Here is a 19,719-nt window from a genome sequence, read left to right on the forward strand (position 1 = left end):
CAGCCTATTTCAGTCTTTGGCTATTGTACTAAAGGAGTCACCAATGCAAAGGCATTGCCCAAGTAACAGTGCTTATAGGCATTGTTGCTGCTATTTGAGCATTTACTGTTGCTTATCATTTCTGAGTTGTGAGAACTATTTCTCTGGGCCACTGAGTATATTCTAAAACTCCTCTGCGGTCAGTTTTGTTAAAAGCAAGGCTATTATGTCTTGTGTTAATATCAACTCAGTTAACTTAGATGATGTATTTTGCAATATTTACTTAATTCTCCCTTCTGCCTGCATGCTCAGTAGTTGTAAGCATAGAACAGGATCTCAGTATATGCTTACCCTAATATCTTAACATTATAGAACAGAACAGAACAGTTGAGTTGAGTTGAGTTGAGTTGAGTTGAGTTGAGTTGAGTTGAATTGGAAGGGATCTTCAAACATCATCATGTCCACCTGCCTGACCACCTCAGGGCTAACCAAAAGTTAAAGCTTGTTAAGGAGGGCATTATCCAATTGCCTTTTGAACTCTGACAGGCATAGGACATCAATTACCTCATTAAGAAGCCTTTTCCAGTGTTTGACCACCCTCACAGTAAGAACCTTTTCCTCGTGAACCTCCCTTGGTGCAGCTTTGTGCTCTTCCCATGCATCCTGTCATTGGTTACTAGGGAGAAGAAACTAGCAGTTGGCTGTCCATTCCATTTCACGGAATTCCCTACCAGTATTTTTTCAGGTGCTTGCTCTCCAATGTTTTGGGAAGCCATTTAATTTTTCAGGAAGTTTTTATACTACATATGGCAAAATCTTCAATTTAAGGTCCTTTTTCCTCCCAATCTTTTACATATCTGATTATACAGAAAGCAATCAATAACTTCTATTAATTTCTACAGATGGATCATTAACCCCAAACTGGCATTTCAAAAATCATACTAATAAATTAGCATTTTCCTTTGATTTTCACGTATCCTTAGAATTGTCTAACAAGTTTAGGTACAAAAGAATATTTACAAAACTTCTGCATAGTAATGAAATTAAAAAAAAAAAAGGGGGGGGGGGAGGGAGATATAAAGAAAGTTGAAGACATAAATCAAGGAATAAAAGTAGTAGAAAATTCAATGTTAAGATGTTTCAGCTTATCCCTTAAATGACTGTAACAATCCAGTAAAACAACACAATTTCCTCTAACATCATTCTCAGAGATAGCTGAACCATTTCAACTGAAGCTTCCCAAATGATTCAGCCTGAGGCAGACACTCAAAAATCAATCTGAATGTTTAAATTTGGCAAAGTTACAAACATTTAAGAACAGGATCTCATAACAGTAAATACTTGGCAATCTGAGCTAGCGGCATCCTTATTTGCCTGAGCTATAACAACTTCCCTGATCAGGTCCAACAGCTGTTTCTGAGAAGCCACTGCACAACATTGCAATGTTGGCTGCATATCAGCACCAGGTAACACAATTTTTATACAGAAATGTCTTCTTTCCTATCATCAAAATTTTCCTGAGTATGACATAGCCTCTCACAAGAGTTTGTGGAAGCTCTGTTTTTGCTGATATTGAGAACAAGACTGGGCTGACTGTTAGAAAGCATGCAGTAGGAGTGAAAGGATGGATGAGATGAACTGATTGTTCCTTCCAATCTTCATTTATTTTGACTCTATATGTGAAGCATATAGATGCTGCCAGATCACTGTAGCAAACCCCAATGCATACATACAACTGCTTTAGAGAGACAGCTACTTGACACAAAGTTGAAAGTAATCCAAGTGGTCCCTGGTATAACCATGCGTTTAAATGGTGTGGAAGCTCTTCATTCAGAATTAATTTGGCTTCAAAAAGAGACAAAATTTCAAAAGATTGACAGATAGCATTTGTGCAATTGCACATACATTTAAGACATTCCCTCTGTAAAGGTTTATAGAATATATATATAAATGAGAAAGAAAAATTCTGCTTACAGCAGAATAAAAACTCTAAAATGTTTTACTGTAGCTTCCTAACAACCATTTACTTTTAATCATTACCATATTAAAATACTGAAAAGGAAAATTTATTAGGATAAATTTTGAATTGATCCTGGAATGAAATAAATTGAATTAATTTGATATTTGCAGATTTCCTCTGTTAAAAAATACTTCTTGGTGAGATTATACAACACACATAAAAGTAATGCCGAGAAATGAGCTTGACATTAGTATGCAAGGTGCAGAATAAAAAAATATGTGGAAAGGGAGTTTTGTTCTCTAATTAGAGTAGTAGGTTGTAGCAAGATTCCTGGAGTCTGCAGCTCCTTGCATAAATCACTTTAACACTTTCAAACAAGAGAATCTAATGTTGATTTAATGGATTTAATGTCAAAATTTTCTGCATACAAGCTGAAGCCTACCTAAAATATCATTCACAGGTGGAGTTGGTGGTGGTGGCCTTTTAGTGATGGTGCTCTCTATTCTACCAGGAGCAGCTCTCTGTCTCAGGAGAACCTGTCCTTGCAAGTGGTATGCTTACAGATGCGGAATTCAGCCTCCTGGGGTTCACTCAACACATGCATTGATGGGACCCCATATGAAACCACCACAAAAAGTGTCAGTTCTAACAATAAAAGAGAGCAATAAGAAAATAAATAAAAGGAAGGCTGGATCTAATGCAAAACTCAAGAGGCATCCCACATTGCCCTGACCCAGTGGCTGGCACACACAGATCCCCTTATTACAGTTTGTCATGGCTGACTGGGGTAACAACTTCTGACATATTATTTAAAATGTAGGACTTTCAGGGCAGCAGCTCTTATCTCATATTTTAAGGTACCATAAAAAAGACCCTCTCCATGACATTTTCATACAAAGCAATAAGTAATGAACACAAACTTGGAACCTAGCTTGGCTCAACTAATGTATTTTCCAAGATATTTTGATCAGAGCTGGAATGCTCACCTGTTTTAAAGGAGGGTAACACACTGGCACAGCATTTTCTGTTTCATAAGCAGGTGTTTCTGTATTTTAATGCTCTTATCTTCCTAACTAGAGAGTTGTCATTATTTATCAAAGCTATTACATTTGCTTGATCAAGGCTAAAAGGGACTTTCTAATTCTTCAAGTTACATATTTTCTGTGATATAAAAAACAACAACAAGCAAACCTCTGAAAAATGGATTCCATAGATCTGGTCTGCAATTAATCTTTTATGGTATGCTAAATCAAAATAAAAATAAACAAACAAAAGAAAACAAACAAACAAAAAATCATTGTATCATTCCAAAATTGCAAAGGCATTTTTAGTTTGGAATCACTGTATTACTTTTATGTAGTATATCACTTTGTTGACACTGTTGGCAAATTTTTGCATTCCCAGGTTGTTTTGCATTTAGCTCCCTGACAAAGGTACCACACATATATTCCTATTACTGCTTTCAGCTAAATTCTACTTATAGATGTCTACCTTACAGGCTTGAAACAGCTAAAATATACCTTTTTTAGGTGCATGAAATGCAGAGGATGTATTTGGATTCTGATAACTTCCTGGGATATTTTATTTGAGGTGCAGATTGAAGATGGCAGAAGGTAATCCACAAGGCTTTGCTCACGTATGGAGTAGTCCATTCAGTGTCTTTGTTTTAAATGTATGGGATACAAATATGAATACCCTTACGATATCCTACATTCCAGCACTGCAGCTGTAGTTACAGACTATTCCTTTTGGATTGGTAAGATCCAATGCACTCTGGCCACAATTCTCATGTTCCTAATCAGTAAAGTCAATCACTGTGGTTGCAAATCCTTAAGGTTAACTTCTATGAGAGACAACAAATATTCAAGTGTGCAGCATCATGTGTCACTGAATAATGTTTGCAGCTGACACAGCCCAATCCAAGTTTGCATGGAACATTTCTTGTTTCACATGGAAATCTGTCTGTACCTATAGAACCACTGACCACCTGTAGATGAATGTGTATTCCATAATTCCCTCAGTATTTTCATTAGAAAAGCTGCAAAGAATTCACATTTTCAAAGCAAAGCAATGACCATTGTTAAGAACTTCCCATCTTGCACTGAGGACACCAAGAGAAGAACCATTAGCTGGAGAACCCCAACAGCTGACTGTGCAGTGAGCCAGAACTGACTGCATGCGGGGAAAAAAAAAAAAAAAAAAAAGGTACATTCTGCATGGCCTGCAGAAAGAAGACATATAACGGAAGTGCAGCCATAGCCCTGCATTAAAGTCATAGTGAGCATGCTGCTTTGCAAAATTAAAAGCAAGATAAACAAACAATAAGACATTTACCTTCCACATCAAGGCACCTAGGTGGGCTATCTGACCAGATAAGGTTATACATGCACTCAAGGAACTCTGCCCCTTCTAGTTTATATCCAGGAAAGCATTGGTAATACACCACTGTTCCTACTGGGAGGGAGGACTCGAACTCAGATATGTTAATGTAACTATGAGGAAGAACCAATGGCCTCAGGCAACCTGCAAATTAAGAAGAGGGAGGTATCTTTTATTATAAGGTGCTTATCTTAGTCATTTTAACACATCCTGATAATAATAATAAACCTTTGATTTAAGAATTCCTTCATATTCTCTTCTGTGAATGGCATGGCTGCATAATCTCCCTCAGATACGTATGCTTCTTTACCCTGTTTCAAACTCTTTTCTTGTTTAACCCCCACATTTTGCTAGTGTGGGATTCAGTCTCAGCAAATTCAAGAAAGGTTTACTGAAAATTACAGTATTTTGCTGCACAAACATTCACTGCTTTAGCAGATGGCAATTGTTCTTTTTGTGCTAGTATCCTTAATAAATAAAGATTGTCACCTATATAAACCACAAGTTTTATTCCTCCTCCTAAAGCAGTCATGTAAACCTTCTTCAATATTAAAACTGCTTCTCTGACAACGTGTACACAATTGTAAAAGATTTTCAGACAGAATTAATGATTTTGAAGTTCCAATTCGAGAAAGTGTAAAGCGATGTCACTTACTATGAGCAGTCACATGATAAACACAGAGCAATTCACATAATTTATGTCTGAGGGCGGAAAAAAAATCAGTCTGAGAACCTCTTGTAAGATGCTAACACTACCATGGATGTCCAGTTAGAATCTATAAAGAAAAAGTCTCTGCAGCACTTTATGTGGTTATTTCCTTGCAACGGTCAATTGAGGAAGAGGGTCAAGAGCAAAAGCAAACAGAAAACGCTTGAAAGCTTTTTCAAGTACACTATACTATCAGAGCAATGTTTTCGGCAACTTTTTTACTAGTTTACTCCCTGCTCAAATAAATCTTTGGGCATTCTGTCTGCTGGTAACTGCTCATACCCCTGATTACATATGCCCCACACGTAACATGCCAAACCAAGCAGTCTGCTGAGCAGGAAGATATAAGCAACCTACAATGGTACAGACGGAAGGAATGCTGACTGCCCAAGCAAGACCGGGCTTGCTGTCCTCTGAACTGTATCAAGGCAGGTTTTGCCCTATTGGCTCAAAATTTTAACGCTTATTGGGGTCTCTGCAGTGCAGGACCAAGATTTACTGGAATTTTTAAGAGATCTAAGGGTTTATGAAAATCCCTAGGTCTCCAAACATCCCCAGGTGCTGCAAACTCCATTTTGACAATTTTTGCTAAGAAATTCACATCATTCCAGATTCATTATCCAGAGTCATTATCATGACTCTCTCATGCCAAAAATAGTTTGAGGCTTGATTCCTATATGCTCTACAGTCCTTTCCCACTGCTCAACCAGAAAAAAAAATGTCTTAGTGTCATAAAACTCCTGCCTATTTAATCAAATGGCCATGTAAATGCAATTAACAGCCTACTAAGTACAAGCATACGAATGACTTTTATAGTATTAGTGCTTAATATCGCCAAAAGAAAATTCTGGAAATAATTCTGGAATAGGATTATAGAATTTGGCAAAATGAGACAGATATTGGAATCTAAATCTTCTATTCTGTACCGATCTAGTAGCTAAAGCACTTTGTTCTTGTGCAATTATTTTGTAATTTTTATTAGTGCTGCCATTATTTTTAAAAGCAATTGACATTGAATATTGAGTAGCAGCAATTGATTGTGTTTTATAGTATAAATACAGCCACAGAAGAAAATAAAAAGTCAGGGGGTAGTTCTGTTATCCCAGTTAATACTGGTTATCATGAAATTTCCACCTGAACCTTTCACAAATACAGTACTTACAAATCCATCTTATGAGTGTTCACCTCACCTAACTAGAGGGGTCTTAACCTACCCAAATTACCTAAAGTCTTATTTTTCAGTGTCTGTCTTAGGGAATGGTGAACTGGCCTGTGAAGATGCTGCAACCCCTGAGATGAGGTAAGGTGAACCTACTCTCAAAAATGGTTTGCTTTCTTTCTATTGCCACACACTATGTCACTGCTAGTAAGATACTTCAGAACTAATGTGCCTAAATGTCTCCATGCACATACCACAGTCTAAAAGAACACCACGGGACATAGGTGGATGTGTCCCAAACTGACAGTCCTAACTATGGACACACATAAAAGTAAGCTCCTGTAACTTCTGGGTGGCACCCATGAATCCTATCACCTTTCAGCTGACACACCAAACTGCGTCTCACCCTGCCACCGTCACTTCTGAGAAGTGTTTCAGCTTCCCTGCTGCAGGAGACAGTATTGTCCTTAAGTGCCTATTGGGAACTGTCACATAGAAATGAAAGCTCCTGTTAACCCAGTCTTCTCCTTAGCACAGACAGTTAAATTCTTTTGATGCTGTTCAGCTGGCCAAACTTGAATAGGTTAAAGTACTTAGACAGGCATGTCAGAAATGTGAAATAATAGCAGACTAGGGTTATTCAGCTCTCATTCACTAAAGTTGGCTTACCCTAGCACTTCTCAGTCTAAGCAAAGCTGGGTTCTCAAGCTGTTAATACTACAAGTTCAACTATGAATAGATTTTCTGGCCAAAATCATTCCTGTTCAAACCCTTTGTTTTCAGTCAATACCTATCAGTTTAATGGACTGTGAATCTAACAATTCTGCTGAAAACTCACAGAGACAAACAGGTTCCAGCATCTTCTCTCCTCTACTTGTGCCCACTGCACAAGACAAACAAAGGTAAATTGCAGTTAGAAACTTGAATGTTTCCGTAAATTAATTTGTACAAACATGTCAGCTGTTCATCAGATCTTTTGCTGATATTCTGATTTAAACTTGATTTATTTTTAAAATGCAATGTATCTGTGTAAGACTTTAAACTATCAAATTAAAAACAATACCTGAAGTAATACTTCAAGTATGGTTGTGTTCTTAAAGTGTCATCTTCTTTCCTGCCATGAGCAGTGGGGAGGAGAAATCAAAAAAATCTTAAAAGCGGTGCTGTTCAAATACTGTACAGTGGGATTTATAAGACCACTGACATCCTTACAACTGTATGAAAAAAATATTGGCAAGCTATCACGAGGTGCATGAGCTATAAAACAGGATGTTCTGGTGTACTAAACCTTGGCAAATGGGCAGATTATCCCAAGTTCCATCGTCTTGACAAATTGAAACCATGTTGTCTAAGTCAGGGTAACGGATCTGGAATCCTTCATGACAGCTGATTATTAACTTATCTCCAGTCCTGTAAGTCTTGTTATGAATCTCTGCATCTTCAACATGTGGAACAAGGCAATCTGTGACTTCATAAAGAAAGAAATTAACTTAATTAAAAATAACATGTCTAGCTATTCAATAATCAAACTCTTAAGCAAAAGTTAATAGTTAATGTAAGTGCTCTGCTTAAACCATTTGGACAAAATGCATTTCAGTTAATATATACTTTCCCTAGTTAACCATCAGTTACAAAGTCTATATCATGATGCTAGAATTTGCTGTGTTACAATAATGGATCATTACCCCAGATGTTTTCAAACAAACACAATTAAGAGAGTTTAGGAAGACTGTTTTTAATTTTCTCTTTCTATTCATCATGTTTGTAAATTACACAGCACAGTCTGACTACACGACAGTCCATATGAAGTCAAACTCTTTGACAGCACCAAGGACAGGATGAAAGAAGAGATAAAATACAGATATGGCATGAGGAACAAAGGAAAAATGGTTGTTAGTGGAGAGACGGAATGAAAATCAGGTACAGCTAGAAGGGATTACCCAGCTCCATTCCACGGAGTTCATTATGAGAATGTTTTCATGTTAATCTCATTGATTCTGTTTTAAATCAGGTAATTTTATGTGCTTGAATTCATATGCCTTTAGAGGGTGTGATTTTTAAGGCACTCAGCACCATCTCAAGTGCTTGTGCTTTTAAAATACTCTCAAAAAGGGAGGTATGGGCTCTCTTACCTGTCTGTGATACATGAATCTATTACATTACACTATTGCAACTCAAACTATGTGCCAGTGCCAAAGACACCAAAGTATAAAATGAAATCCAGATGACTTAAAAATGGAATATGTTGTGGGAAGTGGAGGGAAAGGGTGAGGCACAGTTAAAAATATTCTGCTAATACTGAACAACTAAGAGATATGCCAAGAGGATATGAAGAAATAGTCCAGGTTACTGCAGATTCATCTTCCTCATAAATGCAAAGTGAGATTAAACAGAAGAGAGGAAAGGATTAAATATTGGGAAAATATAATCAGAATTATCTGTATGTCTGCCAGCAGCCAATCCATGACACAGATGATGATAAAAATTTCCAGGCATCAAAACCCACAGTGGTTCAAATAATAGCAAGGAAATAAAAATATTATAAGCCTGTTTTATGATTTTTTTTTCAAATAATTCTACCACAAGAGGCAATTATCTTCATTTAGGAATGTGATATATATTAAAAAAAAAAAAAAAAAAAAAAAAAAAGTTTCAGAAGTCCTTTGAGACTTGCATGAAAGAGAAAGTTTCTGCTATTTTCACTGGTAATTCTTTCTAAAGAAGTAGAGTAAATTTGTTTTTAGCAGTTAGTTGTGAGCATGCACAAAGTAAAGCAATAGAAACAACTTTTTGTTTGATTAGAAGCACAGCTTGAAGCAAGATACACTGTAATTTAGCATAGCACATGCAAACTAACAAAAGCAAATATGCTTCATAATGTCTTCATTTATTTAGGCAAAAAGTAGGTTGTTGTTATGAGACTCAATCAAAAATTTTACTAATATGAAGTGGAGGACTGTTGCTTCCCCAATTAAAATATATTTTCCACTGTACCTTTACTTAGGGATCGTTTCTAAAATACACCGTACCTACTAAATTTTAGTTTGGAGACTGGATATATTAGTCAAAAATGTCGTTGTTTCTCTTGTAGTATAGTGTATTCATTTATAAATGGCTAAATCTGGGAGGATGTGTATGTTACCAGAAAGTTATAAAATGCACTAGGCTGAGGATGCAAGCATTGTCTTCAAAGACTGGACATTTTTTCTCTCTCTGGCAAGTTAATCAGCAGAGGAGACAGCAGAGGATGCCCCATAAGAAATGCCTGATGTTAAGCCTTGGATGCTGTCCCTCAGATCCTGCCGTGGGTGCCTACAAGGCTGGGATAAGATGTATGGAGATCCTGCTGTGTAACCCCTCTGGAGGAGGTCTGAGATGGATAACAGAAGATAATGTCGATGGACAGCTCACTCTCTTGGCACAGCAGCTTTCTGTTGCTACACAAATAAATAAAGAAGTATATATACACTGCAGTAACATCTGAGATTTCACTTTCAAAGTGGGGGAAATTGATTCTGTAACAAAGATCTATTACAGTGACTTCATTCTCATTGTTCCAAATAACAGCTATAGATAGAACTATTTTAATCAGACAGATGTTGGTGGAGAACAGGATGTGTCCTGGATGGTTTTGATAACAGGTCTATTACAAGACCCAGATAAGCACAGGACTAACATAGGACAATATTGCAGCTCTTTTTCCTGATGTCTTGTGAGCAAATGGTTTCCTGCTGGCTGAATTTGTATTGTTTAGCACTTATCCAGGAATAAATTGCAGTTGCCCTCTCTCTGCAAGCAACTGGATTAGCTGGCACAAATTCCGTTTGGAAAAGCTGAGGATAAGTGACTGAATTTTAAAATGTCCTGTCCTAGAAAATAAACTGCTTTATTCTAAATACTGTTCAACAAATCCATGAAGGCTGCTAAACAATTTAATGGAGTACACAGTCTTTAACCAGCATCAAACAGCAATGGCTACGACTTACATTATTTTCTGGGAGTTTTATATGAACTGCTTGTATCTAATGTGGGAATATTACAATGTCTCAGCCAAGTGCACACCCTAGCTAAGAACACATTTCTTATCTTCCAGAGGCACAAAGGCAGCAGTCCTTGGGTAGGGGTAGCTGGCAGACCCTGTATCTTGCCAGCTGCAATGATCGTCTTGGCCTAACTTTCATGAATCATAGAATCACATAATCATTAAGGTTGAAAAAGCCTTCCAAGATCATGTAGTCCAGCCATCCCCTTACTACCAACTAAACCATGTCCCTAAGCACCACGCCCAATCTCTCCTTGAACACAACCAGGGACGGTGACTCCACCACCTCCCTGGGCAACCTGTCCCAACGCCTGAGTGCTCTTTCTGAGGAGAAATGTCTCCTCGTTTCCAACCTGAACCTCCCCTGGCACAACTTGAGGCCATCCCCTCCAGTCCTGTCACTAGTTATCTGTGAGAAGAGGCTGACCCCAGCTCCCCACACCTTCCTTTCAGGTTGTTGTAGAGAGCAATAAAGTCTCCCTTGAGCCTCCTCTTCTCCAGACCAAACAACCCCAGTTCCCTCAGCCGCTCCTCATAGGACTTGTAAAGATGAAGATGCTGCTTTGTACATTAGGACTCCTTGACTTCAGGGACCCATGTTCCCACCTGTCACAGGAGGATATTTTTTTTGGTGTGAATTGTAAAATTCGTTAAATGCTACAGTTGTAATGCTTCAGTTTATGTGCATCATCTCAAAGCTGTTTTGTCCAGGACACAGGGAAGGAAGACCACCTTCTACCCTCAAAAGAGCACCTAGAGCATAAAGGTAACCCAGAAGAAAGGCATGACCTGGATGCAATGGAGATAGCCAAACCATCCATGGGTACCAGCTAGCTTGGCATGGCTTGAGTCTATGCAGGTGGATTCTTACCCTCCCAGAATTACCCTCAGTCCAGGCTAAACAAGGAGGTCCTCATAGGAATCGCTTAGGGAGTACTACTTGGTGTTGGCCAAAACCTTATCAGGACATTTCTAACACTGTAACAGTATGCGCAATTGCAAAACAGCGCCCCTGCCTGTGCTTTAGCACCATTTATTTTACTAATCTATATGTGAACTCAAATCCAAAGAGATCCAGTGCTCCTATGTGTTTGTGGAATGGTCTCTGAATTGGCCTTCACCACATCCAGCATCAATACTGACAGGCTGGAATGGAGAGGAATGGGGAGAAAGGATGAAAGGAATGTCATGAAGAATGCATTGAATGCAGGGACAGCTTGTCTGGACCCTGCCCTCTTAAAAACAAACATTTAAAATTCAGGTTGTCTCTTTCCTTTCAGTAGTATTAAATGCACAGTACTGTGTTAGTACGATCATTCTGCAGATGGTAAATACAGTATTTCAGTGCATATTAAACAATGCCTTCTCCTTATTGACTTTGCTTGTACCCCAACAGCGTACAGCAGCTTTGCCTAAGAGTAGTGGCCCTTGCAGTAAGCACAGGTTACATGAATCATGGGACATTTGTAGCCAGGATTAGGAATTGACAGAAAACACCGGGCAAGAAAGTTAAGAGATGGAGATATATAAATAGACTAGTAAATAATCTCACAAATCCAGGGACAAAGGCAAAGAGAAATGAGTGCTAAAGATCCTACAGAAAAATTGTAGCTAAACCGTGCTCTAGTCCACTACTTTTACTGCCAGTTAATCATCCCTGTCAGTGGGAGAATGGGGCACTGAGGACATCTTGAAGGCGTCTGCCTGTGGAAACATGGGGGGGAGCAAGGTAGAGCTCTTAGTTTAGTTGCTGTCCCCACACAGACTGAAAATTTAGATTCAATCTCATAGGAAAGAGGAAGCATTTGTTCCAAGTAGGGCAACAGTCTCAGCAGCCACATTATCACAGTGGGAGAAGATTAGATTAAAGTGTGAACAACATGACATATTCCTTTTAAACAGTAAATACAAAATTCCTACCTTAGAGCTTTGGCATTTATGTGTATAGCCACATTAGAATTGATGGAAGTTACATTCACAACAGGCTGTAGATCAACATGAGAACATAACTCTAAGCACGCAGATTTCTGACAGTGCATTTATTGGGTACCGGCTCATGCAACTTTACTCTTGTACTGACACTTATAATCTCCTGCCACTTAACAAAAAATGACAGACATATAAAATCAAGTTAATTCAATGACGAGCACTTTTAAGATAAATTGCATTCTGAAATGGGTTGTTTTTCTTCCTCTCGTAAATAGCATTATTTTGTGATACTGCTCTAGTAAGCAGATAAAGACAATTATATGCACATAACATAAAACTATAAAATTACATGTAACTACCCTTAGCAAACTCCTGAGATTGACTTAAAATGAACTGCAAAGTATGGAGTGTTTTTGCTGTTCAAGATCAGATGGCAGTATATGACATTTACATGTACATGTATTGTAATAGCTTCAGAGGCATGTAGAGTGTGCTACAGCAAACATGGCAATCAATCTCTGCCTTAACTGGGAAAATATAATATAAAGTTTATTTCATCCCCAGATAGCTAACAAAAAATGTTAAAATGTTAATTTCCTACTTCACCAGTAGTTGCTACAAATTTCAAATTTCTTTTCTTATATCATTACAGAATTTCTGCAATGAGGACTTCTACGCACATCATTAGATAGCTGAGAATTAAACACCATTGTAACTCCTCCTTGGCTGCTCTGCAGATGTACCACACTCCTGTGCTGACCACCTCCACGTCATGCTCCTTCCTCATGATTCTGGTCCCAGTGCAAAAAAAGGTCACTCTAAAAGCACTTCAGTAAATGCTTAGGGCTCATTGAACCTCTGCTTAGTATTTCTGTTGAGTCCATAATTATATCGTGCATTGGAAATAAGAATTCATTCTATCTTTTTTTTCTTTTTTCTTTTTCTTTTTTTTTCCAGTGTTAAACCCTAGGATTGTTTTAATAATACCTGAGAGAAGCACCACTAATCAGGAACGTACTTATCCAATTGCTTCACTAACTCCTAAATCAGGGGCTCCTCTTCAGTCAATAATAACAAGTATTTTTGTGTATGCCTAATTTTCAGCACAGAACTTTAACATAACTAATCACATAATTACAGTTATGCTCTAGCTAAAGTACTTTGCTTGATCAGAGCTTTGGCTTACAATTGTTTTAAAGTGTTCTGTGCTATAAATCAATGATTATCTCTTAAGCAGCTGTTGCCACATCATCCATCACATCTTCATCTTCCAATTTCTTTCTTTTTTAAAAACACCTGAATCAAATTTTGATCACACTGATATTAGTGGCAGTTTTGCTGTTGATGGCATTGTGATCTGAATTTTCTCCCACAGATTTCCACTGTTCTGAGGGGGAAAAGGGAAGTGGCCATATTCAATGAATATTCAATAAAGTGTGTTAATGCTTACTGTAACAACTGCAGTGGCTGATACAGGTTCTATTTTAGTAACTCCATCACTATATTTTGTGGTTTGTTAATGGATTGTACCATGGTATGGCACAGTGTTCAAGCTCCTATGTACCTGTGCCTTGATACCATTTTCCTCTTTTTATCAGCCTGATAATATTTGTGGCTACGTGAATTGAGGGCACAATTTTCAATGGGCATGCATTTTATTAGTGAGGCAGGTAATTCATGCCCATGTTTTGGTAGGATGTTGCACTAGTTTTGACATAGGATATAACACATCTTCAAATAATTCTGTGAATTGTGCTCAATTGCCAAGATTTCATCCCATCTATGTATGTGCCTGAAGTCTAAGTATCAGTTTCTTGGCCAGCATCACCTGTTAAAATGACTACTGCTCCCTTATTTCCTATCAAAGTAATTTCTGTCAGCTATAATCTATGAATTTCCTTAAAATCACATGTAATTTCATCTTTGAAAATTAAGTGAAAGTCACTCAGTCCTGGAAGTAGGACAATTAACCACAGGATGTGCTTGCACTGCACAGCTGGTTCCCTCTTGCGAGCAGCAGTCACAATTGTCATTTGGACTTCCTCCTACAACTTTCCCCTAAACTCTAGCTTTTCCCTCCAAGCACCTTCTCCAACCAACCTGTTTGTCGATTTTTCTGATGTTAAATCTCATTTTAAAGTAGATCCAGCTTTTTAACTGGTGTCATGGTCTCCGTGTCAATGATTTCTCCTAGCAAATTTTGGATGGGTCATACTTCTGTTATACTTTCCAGAAGTTCCCAGGAACATTCCTGATAAGACAACTGCATTGTAGCTCCCCAAAGGCACATTGAAGAGGTGTCCTGCCTGAATGATGCACTGACATGTGTATCCCATATCGGGTTCTACCCCAGATGGCTACTCCATCAGTTAGGAACTGTACTGTTCAATCTCCCTTAGGCTTGTTTTTTTATAATCACCCTCAAAGCTGACAGCACATTCCCACACAATTTATGAGCAGGTGTTATTAGCCCTGCTTGCCTTTATGTTCTACAAATTACCTGTAGTCTCAGTGCATACTACAAGACAGCTCAAGACTGTGTCCCTTATGACTCTGTTGCCTGTGGCCTCAAGTACATTCAGAAATCTATATTTTACCAAGACCTCTGCTTGTCCAACAGAGCAGCTACCTGAAAGATGATGGACCACTTACCAACTATTTTTGTCTACCCTCTAAAATATTTCATGTATCGCTTTCATGCAGACCACTGTTCAGGGGTGACCCCTTCCTATGTATCTCCTTGGCCTCATCTCCCCAGGCCTTGCTTGCTCTTATTGTGGAAAGTACCTTCACATGCCCCTGTCCTGTCACTGGGTTCTCATACTTACCCACCTATCACCATAAACAAGTATTTGCAGTTTTTGTACACACTGAGAGATGCATAATCTGATATAGTAAGTGTGTTTATGAGCCACATAAGTGTCTAGTTTTGGATGAAGTGTGAGCATTTATCTTATTTTAAATGATGGAAGGCCTCCTGAAATAGAGTTTATCTTGCTCCACCTTGAAATCAGTGAGGCATTGCTAATGATTTCACATCTTCAAACAGTTCTGTGAATTGTGCTGGTGTCACAATACTAAAATATACACACTTAATTTAAGTAATGCTTTTCATGTCTGTTGATTTTCATAGATCTATTGACCAAAATAAGTCAACCTAAAGAACAAGTTATAGCTTTAATATACTTGGTGAAATAAATCGTTCATGTTGCTTGGGGGTGTTTTTGGCCAAAAAGTGTATTTATGATATTCAGATTAGTCTTGCTTCTATCAAATTCCTCAAAGAAGAAAGTAATTTAATGCCCTAAATATTTAAAATCAAATACAATTTCAAAAGAACACAAAACACACTATAATAAAAATAAGTTCTTTTATGCCATAGCAGTCTGATTTACCTCAAAGTAAATTTCTCCAATGACTTTAAACTTCTGCATTCCATGCATATTTGATGTACTTACTTGAATCATGCACATGCCATAAAATGCCATAAAATACAATTGTTTAAAACTTCTCATTAAAAGGAGTAGTAGCATTGGAAATTAATTATATTTTCCTAGTAAGATATTACAGAAAGCAGTATTATGCAGACGGCTTTAACAAATAGTTATAAACAGTTTGCTGATCATGGAAGGTTTTTTTTTTGTTGTTTTGTTTTGTTTTTTTTTTTGTCTCTGCATCAATTTGTAACTACTGTAAAAGTAGAACTTTATCTTTTTTTCTTTTTTTTTTCTTTTTTTTTTTTTTCTTTTAAGATTCTTTTATGTCCCTTTCAACACACAGACACACAGACACACAAAACCTCTCACAGTACAAACTCAATGGACAGACAGGATGTATGGGAAACTAAAGTGTGTATCAAATATGACCTAATAAAATACATTCCAGTCTTTTATGTCTTGTGCAGATGGACACGATACATGTACAAGTGTGAAGCACTGACACTGGTGAATTGTTTTAAGAAAATTGACTTACCTTCTTGTAGGCACACAGGTTTATCACTTGGTTTCCAGCTCAGGGAGCCATTAAAGTGTCTCACACAAAGTTTTTTTGAAGTACCATTAAGCCTGTATCCTTCTTGGCAATGAAACCGGACTACCACACTTTCAAAGAAGACACCTGCACTGGGTGTCTTGTATCCATGTTCAGGAGCTCCAGGATCAGCACAAGCATGTAGGTCATCGAACCCTATATCAGACAAAGATACAAACTATGTTCATTTCACTCCTCATGCAGCCATAGTCACACTCATCCTAGGCTTTTTCATTTGATTTTTAATCTTCTTGGGGGCCTCACATTTTCCATTAATGACCACTATCAACCCTACTTGGGTACTACGTGCTCCAGACTTGGGAGAGGACCAACCTCCAGCTACTGCACAAATACTTGGGTGACACAAATAATTCCATCTTGTTAGGCAGCTATGGAGGAAGCAAGGTCAACCACACTCCTTGATAGCTGACCTGTAAAAACATAAAGCACTTGACCCAACCTACCTGCGGGGATTGCTCAGTAATGTATCTGTAATTACTCTTGGGGGCTATGGGATTCTGGAGTTCTGGTACAGTCACTGGAAAAAATAATAATGTGTCAGAAGCAGAGAGGAAGAGGAAATAAAGAAAAGGACATGAAGCCTAACTGTCATCCAAAGACACAGTAACTAAAACAGAAGATAAACTGCTAGGTACAGGGAGATTCTGATTTATCTGGGAGATTTACCACAGGAAAAAAAAGACAATGTGATGTTGCATATATATGTGTTCCTCCTATGAAGTGGGTTTGGTGACCCTACTAAATTCTTAAAACACTGTTATGGGAGTTCTGTATTGCTGCATTAATGCCAGAAAGGAGCTTGTAAAGCCATTTATAGCCACAAAAATAACTGTAAAATAACAAACAAAAAGCCAAGAGTTGCAATCATAAAATGGACTATTTGTCACTTAATCAAAACCATTTCAATGTCATTTGCATAAACTGAAGCTTTTTTATGCTGCAAATCAACAAATGTTTAGTGCAGTACTCAACAAATACTGTGTACTAAAATAGCAAAATATCTTAGCAGGAGGAACAGCAGAGGGGCAATTAATACTGGTAGGAGGGGAGGGATGCTTGGAAAATTTGTAAATCATCACATTTTGGCATTAATGGTTTGATTTTAAGATAGTGGCATCAGAGAGCTTCACCTACTTCTTGGGTGATAAGCATGAAGTGTAGTACAGTCAGGGAGTATATATTACAGTCGACTATTTTTCAAAATAAATTTGTTTCCTGAGACTAAATCATGCTGTCCAGTGAAGGGCTCAGAAAAAGTCAACCAGAGGGGACAGCATTTTTCTGTCTCCGTCCATACCACAGCTGCTTGTATGTGGGTCAAGTCCACTGTGCTGAACTGCCCCCACCAGACTGTGATTTCCAGGAGGTGACCTGAGACTTGAGATGGCCAGAGCCAAGTCTGAATGCCTGCATGCCAGAGAGAGCCATCACCTACACCCAGCCTCTACCCCTCCACAGTGCTTCTATATCAGGGCTACTTCACCTAAAGAGCTGTCATTATTGTCCCCTCTTTTCAGAGCACCTGCTTTTATCTGGTTTTACTCCTCCATCCAGTGAAGTTTATCAGAAGGAAAGAAAGGTCAATGCAATAGCCAAGTGAAACCAATCTCTGAACTTTATGTCTAATCATCAGCCAATGGACCAAAACCTCCAGTGCAAACCGCCCAAGACTCTGTAATTTGCTAGCATGATGAAGAAGGAGAAAAACAGTCATCATGTTCAGGATTATACACTGTATACAACACTTAATAATAGAGAAGTGCTACACATTTTTACTGGAGATTAAAAAGAAACCTCTTATTCTTCGGGCACCAAACTTACATCTTTCAATAAAGTCAGTGATGATCTTAATTAATTTTCCATTAAGCCAAGGGATAACATGACATTTAGTTCATTTCTGTTACTTTGGTAACCTCAGAACTTGCAGTCAGGCAAAGAATATTATAACCTGCCTTGATCTTTTTTTACTAACTGCTTCAGGGAAAAGTACACAAACTGTCCACTAAGCCTCTGCAACAACAATAAGAATAAAACCAAAACAAAAAGAATTGTGCTAAGATCACATGCAATTTACAGAGAAAAAAAAAAAAAAAAAAAAAAAAGAGTTGCTGCGTGGTCCCACTGGAGGAGCAAAATGATGGAGCAGCGATGCAGAGTTTTCATTAGTTCAAATCAAAGTTAGAGATTTTGGGACTGTCAGCACAAAATCCAACATGGAAGGCTAGAGAGTTTTTTCCCCTGGTGCAGCTTAATTCGGTGACCCTATTGCCACTTTTCTGGTGACCTTTCACAAGCAAAGATTTTCATTCCTCCTAGGGATCATTTTGCAGTAAGTTGATCTCTTAGGTTGCTTTTCTCTTGAGCACACTTTGTGGGCAGACAATGCTATACCCTAGGGGAACTCCCAAGAAGGAACTGAAACATGAATGGAAGAATTAAATGATGTACCCTTAGTTTCTATAAACCCAGCAGTCAGCTGTTGTTCAGCTACAGAATAATATACGACACATGGAATTAGCATGGGATCACTGTATTTCCATTGCTTGTTCCTGAAGAAAGGAAAAAGGAAAAAGTTTCATGGAATAACTGGCACATGCAATAGCGTGTGCTGAGTATTTCGATACCTTATTTGGCTGAGAGTTAAGTCCATCATTATTATTATTTTTTTTTTTTTTTCATTTTAAGTATGAAGCCTCTGGTACGATATTCAAGAACAATAATGCTAAAAGATTCAACTGCAGTCCAGTTGTCCTTAGTGAGACCAGAGCTGGTCCTTTACATTGCAGTAATTTCTATATGATCTCATTTTGTTAAGCTCAACTCTGTCTTGTCAAAAAATAAGTGAATGCATGTCTCTGATAAAATAGATCTTGGTACATTACATATTTTTTTTCTCATGATCTTTAGTTTCTTTCCCTTTTCAATGTTTTAAGAGCAGCTGCTCAGAATTCTGATATAGGGATATGAGGTTGCATCTTTGTTTTTTTTTGTTGTTGATTTTGTTGATTTTTTAATTTATTTATTTTTAATAGCAGGAATAATGTTAAATAACAGACTGGAAATCTTTTCTTTGCCACCTTTAGAACTTGAAGAAACCAGCCAAGAAAAAGTTTCCAGACAGATCTATAAGATAAAACTTTGGGGGGAAAAAAAAAAAAAAAAAAAAGGAAAATCAATCTTCTGTTTATAGCAGAAAGGTGTTATCTAGCAGGAAAGAGTATATCGAGTAAGTTAAAAAATAACAGAATTACAGTGAATTCTATTTCTTCAATGAGTCATTAGGGTGAATAGAATGAAATTTTACTTTGTCCCCTGGACTGTCTTCATGGTTAAAAAGAGGCAAAAGTGAATTATCAGCACCTACAAGACAAAAACTACACAGCACACTTGTCAAATGAAGCAGTGGATTTTCATGCTATCTACAACAGCAAAAATTTAGTAAGATCAGCAGCCATCTTCATAATTAGCACTGTATCACTATCAATGGTTTTATGGGATGCTATCATATGGTG

At 37.8% G+C, this 19,719-nt stretch overlaps 1 protein-coding gene across 3 annotated transcripts in view; it reads right to left on the reverse strand.

Annotated features, from left to right (window-relative positions):
• SUSD4 (sushi domain containing 4) overlaps nt 1-19,719 on the reverse strand; it is a 73,298-nt gene that overhangs the window by 14,984 nt on the left and 38,595 nt on the right. For 2 of the 3 annotated variants that reach the window (XR_004253140.1, XM_032185665.1), the window contains exons 2-4: nt 16,130-16,342; nt 7,475-7,654; nt 4,274-4,462 (exon numbers count right to left, since the gene is read on the reverse strand). Coding sequence is in view for 2 of the 3 variants with exons in the window: in XM_032185665.1 (XP_032041556.1) it covers nt 4,274-4,462; nt 7,475-7,654; nt 16,130-16,342 (582 nt within the window). In the remaining variant the exon portion in view is untranslated. The remainder of the gene's footprint in view (nt 1-4,273; nt 4,463-7,474; nt 7,655-16,129; nt 16,343-19,719) is intronic. The other variant, XM_032185666.1, reaches the window with a different exon arrangement.

Source organism: Aythya fuligula, chromosome 3, assembly GCF_009819795.1.
Source record: "Aythya fuligula isolate bAytFul2 chromosome 3, bAytFul2.pri, whole genome shotgun sequence".
Classification (NCBI taxonomy): Eukaryota; Metazoa; Chordata; class Aves; order Anseriformes; family Anatidae; genus Aythya; species Aythya fuligula.